Source organism: Phacochoerus africanus, chromosome 8 (genome assembly GCF_016906955.1).
Source record: "Phacochoerus africanus isolate WHEZ1 chromosome 8, ROS_Pafr_v1, whole genome shotgun sequence".
NCBI classification, from domain to species: Eukaryota; Metazoa; Chordata; class Mammalia; order Artiodactyla; family Suidae; genus Phacochoerus; species Phacochoerus africanus.
Genome location: NC_062551.1, coordinates 59,249,580 through 59,264,247, shown reverse-complemented (window position 1 = coordinate 59,264,247; position 14,668 = coordinate 59,249,580). Strand labels below are relative to the sequence as shown.

The window sequence follows — 14,668 nt, the reverse complement described above, 5'->3', positions numbered from 1 at the left end:
CATGTGATTGAGTACACCAGCCGTGAAGAGGGTTGATACAGAGGCTGCTTTAGGTGTAGACCGTGCTGGCTACAAACCACAGTGTGATCATATATGAATACATGGACTATTTGAAAATCCTGGAAGGAAATACCCCAAAGTGTTGACAATGGCCACCTCAGGGCAGAAAGGGGGGGTGGGATTGTGGGTGACTTTCTTTATTTGTGCTTGTCTGTATTTTCCAGAGTTTTTACAATGACCGTATATGTTGCATGACACATTAAAAAAAAACAAGGAACACTGTATTTGGAATGAGAGAATATCAGCTCTTTGTCTCCAAAAGCCCTCGGACTGGAACAAGAATGACCATTCACTGGGCGCCTGCTCTGGGCCATGCCCTGAGTGGGGGCGGAGGTTTACTTACAGGACCACCTGATCCTCCAATAACCCCCATTTTACAGATGAGGGACACTGAGGATGCTGGGGAACGCCGGTCATTTAAGGTCACACAGCTAGGGAGAGACAGAATGTGATTCTGCCAAAGGTCTGCCTCGTTCCAAATGCCACGTCTCTTTCTTTATGGCCGATGTACAGCAACCACTGCCATGAGCACAGACAAGTTAGCCAGAGGGCAACGGAGGCCCCGAGGGGTCTAGAGAAGGGTCAGTGGCAAACTGGGACTTAATTCAGGCCTCCCCTCCTAAGAGTCAGAAACCCTTTTGCTTAACATCCGTTTACAATACCCCAGACAGACCCTCCCAGGGCCCTGGTTGTCCCCAGTTTGAGTCTGGAGCGAGTGGACCTTCTGATTCACCCATCCCAGCCCTCAAGACTCCAGGAAACTTTCCGGGAGAAGGGAGCCTGCGGGGCCCCAGGGGAGCCGCAGGGGGAGCAGCACCTGTGCCCGATGAGGTCACAAAGCCCCTCGGGCAAAGGCTCCTCCCCCGGGCTGGCGCTGATCACCCCTGCAGGGCCATGGCCAAGCCCTGGGGACGCTCCACCCTCCGGAACCGCTGAAGCCCAAGGGGCTGGGGCTGGTGGCTGGGGGGCGGGGCACCCACGCGCCAGGGTGCTGGGTCCCCAACTGACTCCGTGCCCTGGGGGACCTCCCCTTTCTGCAGCCGCCATGAACCGGCTCCGGGACATCCAGCGTCTGGAGCCGCTCCAGGGCCCCCTGAAGTGGGTGCCCACGCTGGGCGAGCTGCAGAAGACCCTCCAGAAGGGCGAGTACTTGCCCCTGCGCCCGCTGCCCATGTTCGAGAGTAACTTTGTCCAGGTCCCCGGCTCCCTGCGCTCTGGGGGCGGAGAGGGGCAGGAGGGGAGGGAGGCCCTCCGACTGCCTGCGGGGTTGGGGCCCAGGTGGGGACAGGCAGCTGGGGGGGTTCGGTCAGGGGGGGCCCGAGGAGGATAAGAGGCATGGTCCCAGCCCCTCTCCCTGGACCCCCAGGTGACCAATCGAGGGGCCCCAGCATATGTGCACCACAGAACCAACCGAGTCACCATGGGCGTGGCCGCCTCCCTGCCAGGCCTGGTGTTGCCAGACATCCTGCTGATGGCCCAGCCCCCGGAGGGCAGGGAATGCACCAACCTCGTCCTCACCAGGTACCTCCATCCCCCCAACCCGGCCACCTGCCCACCCCCACCCCCACCCTCACCCCCACCCCCGCTCTACCGCCTCTGTCTCCTGCCTCTGCCAGGATGATCCCGCTGGACCTGGTGCATCTCTATGTCCATGACCTGTCTGCCTGGCGCCTGAAGCTGCGCCTGGTCACGGGCCGCTACTACTACCTGGAGCTGGACGCCCCTGACAACGAGATTGGCTTCCTGTTCGACCGCTGGATCCGCCTCATCAATCTGCTCCAGCAGCCCGCCACCTCCTGGGCCCCCAGGACCCTACACACACCTCCCATGAATCTGGCCCATGTGGCACCTCCTGCCTCCACCTGGCGCCTCCAGGTGGGGCCTGACTCCACAGCCCCTGGGAACAGCTATGGTTCTAGATTCTAGAGGGAGCCATGACCAAAGGCCAGGAATACAGGAGCCCAAGGAATGGGACTGGGGCCCAGCACCCCTGGGTCTGAGGGAGGAGGGCCTGGGGGCTGGACCCCTGGGTCTGAGGGAGGGGGGGCTGGGGAGTGGATCCCTGAGTCTGAGGAAGGAGGGGCTGGGGGCTGGACTCTGGGATCTGAGGGAGAAGGGACTGGACCCCTGGTCTGAGGAAGGAAGGGTTGGGGGCTGGACCTCTGGATCTGAGGGAGGAGGGGCTGGGGGCTGGACCCCTGGGTCCAGAGAGGAGGGACTGGGGGCTGGATCCCAGGCTGGGCAGGTTACTGAGATGTGGAAACAAGGAAGAGCTCCCCCCTCCTGACCACCCCCGCTCCGTGTCCACAGGACCAGTCCCACCACAGGCGTTCAGGTGAGCAGGCTTGGGCATCCATCTGGCCCTTCCCTGAGTCTCAGCTTCTCCTCCACCAGGTGTGGATGGAGCTTCAGCCATCGAGCACTCCCCTCCTCCCCTGGCTGAGCCCCCACGAGCCCCCTCTGGCCCTCTCCCCACGTCTCTTCCGTCAGGGTCCTGACCTGAGGCCTCTCCCTCTTTCCAGTCCTGCTCGTCAAGCCCACCTTTCCTTACAAGATGCTGACAGCTCAGAGACAGAGGAAGGCCAAGGTGAGCTGGCCTGGGTGTCTGGGTGGGGTGGGGGCCAAAGGGGTGCACCGCCTGACTGGCCCCCTCCCACTGCCAGACCCTCAGGCGCCAGTTCAAGTCTCAGGCCGTGGGCGACTCCGTGCCTCTTGTCTGGTCACAGCTGGAGCATGCGGACCCGAAGAAGAAATCCATGGAAAAGAAGTAGCTTGGAGCCTTGGCGACGCGCAGCACGGGGTGGGAGGGGAAGGGGCAGGGGCCTCGGAGCAGATGACAAGTGACACCGAATTGCTCCTGCAGGTCCCAACCGGACGTCTGCCTTGACAGACCTCAGACCCAAACCCAAGGTTCTGGTAAGCATATCCCCTCCCTCTGCCTGGGTGAATGGACCCCCGAATTCTGGCCCTTCCACTGAGGCCTCAGACGGCTTTCTCCTCACCCAGAGAAGCCCAGCATCACCATTCGGACCATCTTCAGCATCATTTCCAACACGGCCAACCACTCAGAGCCCTCTCACAAGGCAGCTGTATGATGAGGGCTGGGGCCCGATCTTAAATCTGAGGGGGAGGGGCTGGGGGCTGGACCCCTGGGTCCGAGGGAGGAGGGGCTGGGGGCCTGGAGCCCTGGGTCTGAGGGAGGAGGGGCTGGGGCTGGACCCCTGGGCCTGAGGGGGGAGGGGCTGGGGGCTGGACCCCTGGTCTCAAGAAGGAGGGCTGGGGGCTGGCGCTGGCATCTCCACTGGCCCTGCTCACCCTTCCCCTCCCCTCCACACACGTACAGGGTTGCTCTGATTCTGAGGCAGCCACATGCCTGGCAGGTTTACTTGAGACCCCTTCTCGCTGCATCTCGGGGGTCGGCCCTGAAACACCTCTGTTAGGCTCCTGCGATCACTTGGACATGTACCTGTGGCAACAGGAGATGGAAGACCTGATGGACCCCGAGTCCAGCACCTTGTCCACTTCCTCCTTGGGCCCGGCCACCTACCCTCCTGACTTCCACCGCTCGGCCCCCCAGTCCTCCTTCCCCAAGTGCAGCAAAGAGGCCAGGCCTCTGGACCCTGCGCACAGGCTGTGGCCGCCACCCTCCCAGAAGCCCCCGGCTGTCCCTGCTGCCTCTTCTAAGGCTCCATTCATCCTTGATCAGTCCCATAAGGTCTCAGCTGTACCTGCTCCACCCCGGAAAGCTCCCCAGGAGGCCCCAGCCGTACCTGCCCCGTCTCGGAAGGCCCCGCGTGCATCAGCTGCTCCCCACAAGGCCCCAACTGTGCCCGCTCCATCTCAGAAGCTCCCACGGGTACCAGCGGCTCCCCACAAGGCCCCAGCCGTAGCTGCCCCATCTCGGAAGGCCCCACATGTGACAGCTGCTCCCCACAAGGCCCCAGCTAAGAAGGTCCCACATGCACCTGCTATTCCCCCAAAGGCCATGTCCCCTCCTGCCCCAAACAGGAAATCTGTGTTCCTACCTACCGTATCCCAGAAGGCTCTGATCTCACCCATCCAACACCAGATGACCTTGGGCCCTGCCAATGTTGGCGTGCTGCCCATGGGGAGTCGTGGAGAGGGTGTGCTTGAGCAAAGCAAGCCTGATGGGAAGCCAGAGCCGGTGGTGTTGGTGGGCACCCAGGAGACAAACATGGCAGAGGTGAGGACTCAGAAAACATCCCTGGAGCTGCCCTTTGGCACCACCGAGAAGGAGTCAGAAGACGTCCTGGTCAGCAAAAGCCGGGTCATCACGGTGGATGGCTTGAAGGGCAAGGGCAAGCTGGAGGACAAGGTGCACAGGATGAAGGAGGAGATCGCTCTGGACATGCCCGGCTTCAAATCCAAGGAGGTGGCACAGCAGACAAAATGGGTCAAGACCCAGGAGCTGACCATTGAGGAAGCCCTGCGGGAGCACAGCAGGCCCTTCTCCGTGGAAGGGCTCACCCTTGCCAAGCTCATGATCATTGCCAGCTCCAAGGAGCCCTCCATGAAGCCGGCTCTGGTCAGTCTGCCCTCCTGGCTCTCAACCCCCCAGGGGTCTGCCATGCCAACGACGGGCACGGTGCCCCTCAGCCCCACCAAGGGGTCCTTGCCGGAGGAGCCCTCGGCGATGGCCAGGGAGCAGCCACCGTCAGGGGTCTGGGTGAAGAGGACCACGCGCCACTGGGGGGAGGTGGAGGAGCTGCCTCAAGACCCCAAGGGGCCTTCCAAAGGGCGCCCCCACTCCAAGCGGGCCGCCAACAGCCCAAAGATGAACGTGGCCTCCCTGACTCCCATCCCTCTGCCCTCAACAAGGTGGGAGGAGGTCCCAGAGTCGCCTGTCTCGCTAACCCCCATCTCAAAGATGGAGGCCAGGGTCTCCCAGCAAACCAAGAGAGGATCTCAAGAGCCCGAGAGGGCGCTGGACCAGCACCCCGTGGCTACAACGGGGTCGTCCTTGGAGGTCCTCTTGCCCACGCTCTTGGAAATTGAGAGCATGAAGGACACAGTTTCCAAGGTGGAGAAGATAAAGGAGAAACTGGGCATCTTCGCTCCTTCAACCAGGTATTTGGGGTGACAGCTACGTGCGAGGCATCATTCTATGTGGTCGGGACGTGGCATTGAGCAAGTTGGGGAGGGGGTGCTCCTGGCCTCTTTTGGGTAGAGCCCAGGGATGCTACTCAACATCCCACAACGTACAGGATGGTGCCCCACAGCAAAGGATGACCCCCCTCCCCCAAAATATCAGTAGGGCTGAAATTGCGAACTCAGAAAATAAAACCCACAGTAGTTACGTTGGACCTCAGAAGGTGATAGGGCTCAAGGCAAACAGCAAGGTAGCGGGGATTAGGAGTGGGTCAGGCGGCTGCCAGTGTTGGACTGGGTGGTCCAGGAGGGCCTCAGGGAGCTGGTGTCACGTGTGTAAAGATCTGAAGGAGGAGAGGGAGGAAGCCACGTGGACCCCTGGGGAAATTCATTCCCTTCAGAACAGCCACTGCAAAGGCCCTGAGGCAGGGGTGTGCAGGATGTGCTGGACCAAGAGGGAGCTCCAGGAAGTCCCGGAGTAGGAACTGCAGGCAGAGGAGTTGTGAGGCAGGGTGGCACCATCACGCGGGGCCTTGAAGGCCATCCTAGGTCCTTTGGGCTTGATGCTGAGTAAGCCGGAGGCTTTTGAGCAGAACAGCTGGAACTGATGGATATTAAGAAAAGGCTCTCTCTGGCTGAGGTGTGGAGAGGAGGTAGAGGGGAAGGGTGGGTGCCCGGAGGAGAGCAAAGAGGCCGTTGCAACGACCCAGGCAGAGGATGACGGTGGCTTTGACAAGAGGGGGTGCGGATGGAGGTGATGAGAAGTGGTGGGGTTCTGGAGACACTCTGATGGTGCAGCTGAGGGGTTGGGATTGTTGGCAGGGCGCAGAGGATGACCTCATGGTTTGGGATCTGAGACAATGGGAAGATGCAGCCGTCAAGGAGGCTGTGAGTGGGGTAGGTGTCTGGAGAGGATGAAGAATTCTCCTCCAGGAGTTCCCGTCGTGGCGCAGTGGTTAACGAATCTGACTAAGAACCATGAGGTTGCAGGTTCGATCCCTGGCCTGCCTCAGTGGGTTAAGGATCTGGCATTGCCATGAGCTGGTGTAGGTCACAGATGCAGCTCTGATCTGTCATTGCTGTGGCTCTGGCATAGGCTGGTGGCTACAGCTCCGATTAGACCCCTAGCATTGGAATCTCCATATGCCGAGGGAGCGGCCCTAGAAAAGGCAAAAAGAAAAAAAAAAAGAATTCTCCTCCTGTCGTGGCTCAATGGTTAATAAATCTAACTAGCATCTATGAGGACGCAGGTTCAATCCCTGGCCTCACTCAGTGGGTTAAGGGCCCGGCATTGCCATGAGCTGTGGTGTAGGTCGAAGATGTGGCTCGGATCCTGCACGGCTGTGGCTGTGGTGTAGGCCAGCAACTACAGCTCTGATTCGACCCCTAGCCTGGGAACCTCCATAAGCTGTGGGTTCGGCCCTAAAAAGACAAAAAGACAAAAAAAAAAATTCTGTTTTCTGAGTTCCTGTCCTGGCTCAGTAGAAACAAATCTGACTAGTATCCATGAGGACACAAGTTCGATCCCTGGCCTCAATCAGTGGGTTAAGGATCCAGCATTGCCATGTGAGCTGTGGTGTAGGTTGCAGATGTGGCTCGGTTCTGGTGTGGCTGTGGCTGTGACTGTGGCCGGCAGCTGTAACTCCGATTTGACCCCTAGCCTGGGAACCTCCATATGCCATGGTTGCAGCCTTTAAAAAAAAAAAAAAGATTTCTGTTCTACAGATCTTGATTTTTGAGACGGCAGATGAAGTTGTGGGGTGGGCAGCCAGACACATGAGTCTGGAATGATCTGGGGAAATCACTTGCACGTAGACATTTGCTGCAAATTATGAGACTGGAGGTCACCAGCGAGTAAGTGAAGGTGGAGACAGGGTTAGGGGTGTTTAGGGAAAGGGGAACCACAGTCAGGGAGGGTGGGCATGGAACAGTGACAGCCTGGAACACTCTAAACACCCAGCAAAGAAAAGAATGAGGAAAATTGTGGGAGCAGCCATGTCAAATGTTGCAATCAAGTGAAGGAAGACAGGACAAGACAGGACCTCTGGATTTAGCAGCAAGGAGGGGACCTGCGGCGATGAAAACCTGAATGGGGGAGGCTTAAGCAAGCACAGGCAGTGGGGGATCACCAGGCAGCAACTTTTTTTTTTTTTTTGGTCTTTTTAGGGCCGCACCTGTGGCATATGGAGGTTCCCAGGCTAGGGGTCAAATCGGAGCTACGGCTGCCAGCCGACGCCACAGCCACAGCAGCGCCAGATCCGAGCCACGTCTGTGACCTGCACCACAGCTCATGGCAACGCCAGATCTTTAACCCACTGAGCGAGGTCAGGGATCTAACCCCCATGTCCTCATGGATGCTAGTCGGGTTCGTTAACCTCTAAGCCACGATGGGAACTCCCCCCATAGAGCAACTCTTGAAAAGATGAGGCTGAGTCAAAGAAGCCAGACACAAAAGGCCACATAGCATGCGATTTTGTGTGCCTGAAATGCCCAGAAGAGGCAAACCTGGAGACAGGAAGCAGACGGGTGGCTGCGGGGAGCTGGAAGGGATGGGAGGAATGGAGAATGACTGCTTAAAGGATGTGGGGTTTCCTTTTCAGATGATGAAAATCTTCTGGGAAGTAGGTAGTGGGGGTGGTTGCACAACACTCTGAATGTAATTAATGCCACTGAATTGTACACTTTTTTTTTTTTTGGTCTTTTTTGCCATTTCTGGGGCGGCTCCAGTGGCATATGGAGGTTCCCAGGCTAGGGGTCTAATCGGAGCTGTAGCCACCGGCCTACGCCAGAGCCACAGCAACGTGGGATCCACCACAGCTCATGGCAATGCCGGATCCTTAACCCACTGTAACCCACTGAGCAAGGCCAGGGATGGAACCCGCAACTTCATGGTTCCTAGTCGGATTCATTAACCACTGCACCACGACGGGAACTCCTGAATTGTACACTTTTAAGATTGTTACCATGGTGCATTTTATGGGGTGTGTGGTTTCCCACTACTCATGGACATACATATGTGTGTACAGAGGGGAATACGAGAGGAGAAGGAGAGTGGCTCTTTCCAAGTAATTCACTGGAAGGGGAGAGGGACGTGGAGAAGAAGCCGATACAGGGCATGGGCACGGGAGAGGGCTTCCTCGGAGGAGAGAGGTAGTGGTGCCTTTGGATGTTGGTGTGAAGGATCCAGAGTCAGGTCTGATGTTAAGGAGGCAGGAAGGAAAGAAGCCCAGGAGGGACACTGATGGGGACTCGGGTTCCAGTCCAGGCTTGTGGGGCCCTGGGGCAGCCCGCCATCAGCATGCACTTGCTGTTCACTCCTGACTCTCTCCCGGCCTGTCCCCCAGAAAGTCTTTCTCTCTCTCTCCAGCTTGCACCCTTCCCAGAGGCCTCAATAGCGGAATTCCAGGGACTCGACCTCGGTGGCTAAAGGGTCCAGAGGAAGCCCCCCGCGTGGCCAGGTAGCCCCTGAACCTTGCAGGCCCGCCTTAGACCTGGCGCCGGAGCCCAGGAGCCCGGACGCCACCCTAGCTCTTTCCTCTTCCTCACAGGCCCGGGTGCTGTGCACTTCTACTGTGAGAAGTGGGGTGCTGAAAAGGCCGGGCGGGCACGCTCCCTCTCCGGTAAAGACCAGAGCTTTGTATACCTTTACATACGTGGGGGGCGCGGGGCGGAGGAGGGCCCGCTGGGTGGCCCAGCTTCGCAGAGATTAAAAGTGAGTCTGAGACTCGGCCGCAGCTGCGCCTGGGTGCCTGTGTGTGCGCGCGCCGACCCCGAGAGGGGTCTTGGGCTGGAGGCGGGGTGGCGGGTAAGGGGCACGCCGACTCCGCCTCGCGTCCCAGAACATTCCCTGCAGCGCAGCTGCCCCCATTGGCTGGGGTCCCTAGAGTCAGAAGCGAGGGGCACCCTGGGCGGAACCACAAGCACAGCTGAACCAGTGACCTGCTGACATCGGCCTGGTGAGGGCAGGACGGGTGGGGACTGGGCCTGGGTTTTGGGGTTGCGGTCAGGAGCGGGGGTTTCCCCCTAAGTTCCCCGGAACCCTAGCCCTTCCAGCAGGAGACGCCGCCTTCGTGGATGTTGGGTATTGATTTCCAGAAGTCCTCCAAAGGGAAATGGCCAACGCCACCATTCGACCCGCGCTTCCCCAACCAGAATCAGACCCGTAACTGCTACCAGAACTTCCTGGGTAAGACCCCGCGGGCCAAGTTAGGGGCAGCAGGTGAGAGACAATGGGAAGCAGGATGGGGCGCCCCTCCTGAGGATGGGGAGAGGGTCCAGGACTCGCCGCGGGGTCGGAGACCGTTGGGGTGGGAGGTGGGGCCGGCCTCGGTGGAAAGGGCAGGGCCTCCCAGGTAGGGGCGGAGCCTTGTATAAAAGGGGCGGGGGGGATGTCCCCGGTCATGGAGGGCCAGGCGAGGGAGGAGCGGAGAGCTTCCAGGTAAGGGTAGGACCGGATCATGGAGGGGGCGGGGCCTATCCTGGAGGCGTGACGAAGTCCTGGAAGGGCGGAGAATGGGCGGGGCCTTGCGGGAGGAGGCGGGGTTGAGGCCGGGACATTTCTGGGGGCGTGGCAAGAGGGGCGGGGCCTTCCCTAGAGGGCGCTGCCAGGTCCGCAGGGGTGCGGCGTGCTAGCCCCCCGCCCACTTGCCCGCCCTCCCCCGCAGACTACCATCGCTGCGTCAAGAGCATGAACCTCCGCGGGAAGAGTACACAGCCCTGCGAGTATTATTTCCGCGTGTTCCACTCGCTGTGCCCCATAAGCTGGGTGAGCTGACACAGGGGCGCCACACGGACGGCCCGGGCGAGGGGGGTTGGGCCAGGTGAGCCGCGCCAGAGCCCCCTCCCCACCTCCCTCCCGCCCGCTCGCCGCAGGTGCAGCGCTGGAACCAGCAGATCAAGGACGGGACTTTCGCTGGCAAAATCTGACGGCCTGAGCGCGGCTCTCCGAGAGATCAGTCCCAGTGACTGCCCCTAAAGGGGCCCCGCCACCCCAAACCCCCTCCCGTCCATCTCTAAGCCATAAATAAAGCTGTGTTATTGTTGATGTTTCTTCATGTCTGGTCAGTGAGGCGTGGGGGCGTCAGGAGGTCCTCCCTGTCTGTGCTCAGCAGCCCACACTACTGGTTCTGAGCGCAGGAGGGATGAGGGAGGACTACGCTCCTTCAGGGCCGGGAGGAAGGGAAGAGAGCGAGACCCTCCCGCCCCTCCCCACCCACAGCAGGCGGCAGCCTCTTCTCTGCAGGGTCCCCCTTGGCTCTCTTGAGCCCCAACACATGCCCACGAGGATGGCTTCAGGGTGCACTTGCTTCTCTATCCCCACACCTACCTTCAGCCAAGTCCTTCCTCCACCTCCTCCCTGAGGATTCTCTTGCCCTCCTGGACCACCTCCAGGGGTCTGCTCCTGGGCTTCCTGCCCTACCCCGTACATCCCATCTCAAGTTCCCAAGAGGTCTTTTTGTATCCCACCCAGCACTGACGCCGTCACTCCCTCCTCTGCTCCTGACGCCTCTGGCTCTCCACCGTTCCTTCGCTCCCCTACCCCTGCCTGTCTTTACTTCCCTCCCAGTATACCCCCACCATGTGAGCTGCTCCCAGCAGGGTGCTCTGCATGGGTCCCCCGGAGCTACTCAGCACCCTGTCCACAGCCAGGCACAGCCTTCTCTGATCAAACACATGTCACCTCAGTTTCTCCCACCACCTGTGAGCTCCCTTCCCAACTGGGAGCTCCCTCAGGATGCTCTGAGTTCCAGTCTAAGTCATTCTTTACTCCTCCCCCATTCGGGCCCTGGACCTGCCCTCCGCCAGGCTAGGGGACAACAATGCTGAGATTCATCCTGATTCAAAAGCCATTTTTTTTTTTTTTTTCTAGAGCCGCTTCCCGCGGCATATGGAGGTTCCCAGGCTAGGGGTCGAATCGGAGCTGCAGCTGCCAGCCTACGCCAGAGCCACAGCAATGTGGGATCCAAGCCTCGCCTACAACCTACACCACAGCTCAGGGCAATGCTGGATCCTTCACCCACTGAGCAAGGCCAGGGATGGAACCTGCAACCTCATGGTTGAGATTTGTTAACCACTGCGCCACAACAGGAACTCCTCAAAAGCCTCTTGAAATGTCACTTCTCCAGCCCCCCCCCCCCCACCAGGTTGAGGAGTGACCCATGACAGAGTTCAGAGGCTGGGGGTTCTAGCCTCTTCCTGCCCTAGATGGCAGGGGGATGGCATGGAGGTGGAAGGAAGGACTGAATTCAGCTGTTTCTGCCTGAAGCTGTTGGCCTCCTGGGAAGGGCTGGATCCCCAGAGTCTGCCTGGCCTGAAGTGATCGTATAGGTTCCATTTGACCCCAGGGTTCCAAGGTGGCTATTACTAATTATATGATGACTTGGGTGGCCCTGGACAAGCCTGACCTGCATCACCTCAGTTTCCCCAGCTGTCAACAGAGATGGTACAAAGCTCCCCTGATCAGGAGAGGTGGGATGATGGGAGGAGCTCCATCCACACCCTCAGCCTCTACGTGGCCCTCATCATCTGACTCGGGGCACACTCTACATGTGCCACCTCCCGGGATGGCTCCACCCGAAACCTTGGCCCTGGGCTCCCTGGCTCAGATCACAGCCCAAGAGGCAGAGGAGCAAGTGAGGGTACAGGGCGTGGACTCAGCCAAATAGGCAGCTGGAAGCTGCAGGGGGGCAAAGCTGGTCACGCAACCTCCACCGACCTGCAGACTAGCGGCCTGCACCGAGGTGGCGCTGCTGTAGGAAAGAGGAAAGCAGTCGTCTCCGGCAAGGCACCTCTGAATCACAGAATGGGGCTGGTGGCTGTCTGAGCCCTTGGTGAGGTCACGCAGGTAGCATCTGAGCACAGGGCGGCCACAGCCAGCCCCCGGACCTCTCCAGACGCCAGCACTCACAGCGCATCCACCCTGCAGCTCCTGCCAGCCCTCCCCCTGCTTTCCCTCGGTGACCAGGGTCCCTGCCACCATCCCGCAACCACTTCTGGGACATTTTTTTTGGGGGGGGGAGGCTTTTAGAGCCACACCCACAGCACATGGAAGTTCCCAGGCTAGGGGTGGAAACTGGAGCTACAGCTGCCAGCCTACACCACAGCCACAGCAACGTGGGATCCAAATACACCTGTGACCTACACCATAGCTCTCAGCAATGTTGGATCCTTAACCCACTGAGCGAGGCCAGTCCTCATGGATATACTAGCCATGTTTGTTGCCACTAAGCCACGACGGGAACACCCTGGGACATTCTTATATTCCTGGCCTTCCTTTGGGGCCCCACTGCCCTATAGATGCCTGAGCACAGAGCAGGGCCAGACCCACCTCGCCTCCAGCTGGCTGGACCAACAACACTCTCAGGCCCCGAACTTGGCTCTGAATACCTCCGCCACTGCTCGGGCACCAGCTTTGCCCACCTGCATCCTACAGCCAATGTCAGCCCCACTGACCTGACAGAGGAAACTGAGCCCCTCCCCCAACCTGCATCCCACTGCCTCCCCGTCTCCCTCCTCCCTCATCCCATCAGCCCCGGACTTACCTTTTTTTTTTTTTTTTTTGTCTTTTTGCTATTTCTTGGGCCGCTTCCACGGCATATGGAGGTTCCCAGGCTAGGGGTCGAATCGGAGCTGTAGCCACCTGCCTACGCCAGAGCCACAGCAACGTGGGATCCGAGCTGCGTCTGCAACCTACACTGCAGCTCATGGATCCTTAACCCACTGAGCAAGGGCAGGGACCGAACCCGCAACCTCATGGTTCCTAGTCAGATTCGTTAACCACTGCGCCACGACGGAAACTCCCAGCCTCACCTTCTTCCCCTCCCTCTGCAGCTCCTTCCTCCCAGTCTAATAGGCGCAGGTGCTTCCGGGTACTTCTCATGCAAAATCACAAAGCTGCTTGCTGCCCTTGGCTCCACAGACCCTCCAGGCAGGGTCTGGCTCTCCTCTCCACCCACCCCCCATCCCATGGAAGCCACAGCTGAACCAAACCCTCCAGCCCTGGCCTCCTCTCTGGTGTCTGCCGCTTTCCTATCCTGAAGATCTCAGAGCCTGGATGAGCTCTGAGAAGGGGTTCAAGTCTTGGTCCTGAGGCCTGCCTGCCATGTGGTCCTGGACCAGCTTCCAAAGTCCCCTGCCCTGTGCTCTTCGGACCTAGAGCCAGGGATGACGGTCCCTACACCTCACGGGGCCGTGGGGAGGGTGACGCTGAGCCAAGCTAGAACAGGATCCAGCGTGATAACGTGACCGATGGGCCAGCAAGCCCATCAACAGGGCCCTGGAGATCCTGGAGGCAACCAGTCAGCCCCTACACAGTGTAGAAAGGGGCAGAGAGCACCCCCAAGGGAAGAAATTGGGTCCACACTGAGGTGGCTGGCCTGGCTCCCATACTGTCCCAGCCACCCGAGGAAGAGATGTAATTATCTCCTCTCAGCTCCCTCCTCCCTTGGCCTCCCCGCCAGCTGCCCCACTTCCATGTCTTGGAGCCCAGGTGCATGATGTGGTTCTCAGCCTGAGCCTTGACCCTCTGTCCTCCGCCAGGACATCCCAGGCCCGGCCAGCTCCCTGGACCCAACACAGACGCCTCTCACTTGCCTATCAGGTTGGTGCTCCATCTACCCGGTGGCTGAGGCAGAAACCCAACAGCAGGGTGGGCTGTCCATGCCCCAGCAGTGCGACCTCAGGCCGACACCTGCCCTATTTGCCAAGGGGCTGATCCTGGAGCGCGGCCGTGTGGGTTGATGCCAGGGTGCATGTGACCTGCGAGCACTGTCAGCTGTGGTTACAGTCCTGGAGCTCCTCCATCGCCCTGGCACGCTAGCCCAGGGGTTCTCACCCGGGGGCTGGCTTTGGCCCCCAAGGGCACCCTTGGCCAGGACCACAGATATCTGTGTCACAACGGACAGGGTGGGGGTGCTACTGGCCTCTCCTGGGTAGAGGCCAGAGAGGCTGCTTCTCATCCTACAACACAGGAGTAGCAGCTCAAGGTGGCAGAAGTGTCGAGGGTGAGAGACCCCCGTCACTGGTCTCTAATCTTCACGCTTTGGGTTCCAGACACTTTTGAGACTTGGCGGAAGGCTCTAAGCCCTCTGCCCCCAGGAGATGCACGAGACTATGCAGCTACCACATCAGACACTGGGTTCCAGGAGGTTCTTGGAACCGCCACCGTCCATCCAGGCCAAGGATGCTTGCTCTGCTGTCCTCTCTGTCTAGGAGCCAGGAATCCTCTGGTTTAGAGAAACACCTTCTTTTAGGGGCTGCTGAGTCAGCCATCTCTTCACGTTCCTCACAGTCGCTTGCTGACTGGGAGGCCCTCTCCCTATTTTTAACCTGAGGGAAAAAACTAACACAGTTCAATAGGGTTTGCATGAGAGAAAGATACATTTTCTCATCCTCAAAGGAATGAAACAGGCCATACATACATGAAATACTTTTTTTTTTTGTCTTTTTGCCTTTTCTAGGGCTGCTCCCGCAGCATATGGAGGTTCCCAGGCTAGGGGTC

At 59.3% G+C, this 14,668-nt stretch overlaps 2 protein-coding genes across 2 annotated transcripts; both read left to right on the top strand.

Annotated features, from left to right (window-relative positions):
* The first annotated feature begins 901 nt into the window (after positions 1–901).
* Positions 902–8,595, top strand: GARIN5B (golgi associated RAB2 interactor family member 5B). The gene is made up of 8 exons (XM_047791383.1): positions 902–1,255; positions 1,427–1,581; positions 1,677–1,972; positions 2,583–2,647; positions 2,724–2,827; positions 3,047–3,149; positions 3,329–5,148; positions 8,537–8,595. The coding sequence occupies exons 1-8, from the start codon at positions 1,106–1,108 to the stop codon at positions 8,562–8,564; spliced, it is 2,721 nt and encodes a 906-aa protein (XP_047647339.1). The 5' UTR covers positions 902–1,105; the 3' UTR covers positions 8,565–8,595.
* Positions 8,596–9,243: 648 nt separating this feature from the next.
* Positions 9,244–10,195, top strand: LOC125134451 (cytochrome c oxidase subunit 6B2). The gene is made up of 3 exons (XM_047793783.1): positions 9,244–9,355; positions 9,834–9,934; positions 10,042–10,195. Exons 1-3 carry the CDS (start codon positions 9,244–9,246, stop codon positions 10,093–10,095), a joined length of 267 nt encoding a protein of 88 aa, XP_047649739.1. The 3' UTR covers positions 10,096–10,195.
* The last annotated feature ends 4,473 nt before the right edge of the window (positions 10,196–14,668 follow it).

Excerpts from the sequence above, each read along its gene's own strand:
- GARIN5B (XM_047791383.1), top strand. The coding sequence starts at position 1,106 with ATGAACCGGCTCCGGGACATCCAGCGTCTGGAGCCGCTCCAGGGCCCC. Across the intron at positions 2,648-2,723 it reads AGAGACAGAGGAAGGCCAAG|ACCCTCAGGCGCCAGTTCAA; the intron begins GTGAGCTGGCCT and ends TCCCACTGCCAG. Across the intron at positions 2,828-3,046 it reads AAGAAATCCATGGAAAAGAA|ACGGCTTTCTCCTCACCCAG; the intron begins GTAGCTTGGAGC and ends CTGAGGCCTCAG.
- LOC125134451 (XM_047793783.1), top strand. The coding sequence starts at position 9,244 with ATGTTGGGTATTGATTTCCAGAAGTCCTCCAAAGGGAAATGGCCAACG. Across the intron at positions 9,356-9,833 it reads CTGCTACCAGAACTTCCTGG|ACTACCATCGCTGCGTCAAG; the intron begins GTAAGACCCCGC and ends CCTCCCCCGCAG. Across the intron at positions 9,935-10,041 it reads CGCTGTGCCCCATAAGCTGG|GTGCAGCGCTGGAACCAGCA; the intron begins GTGAGCTGACAC and ends CGCTCGCCGCAG.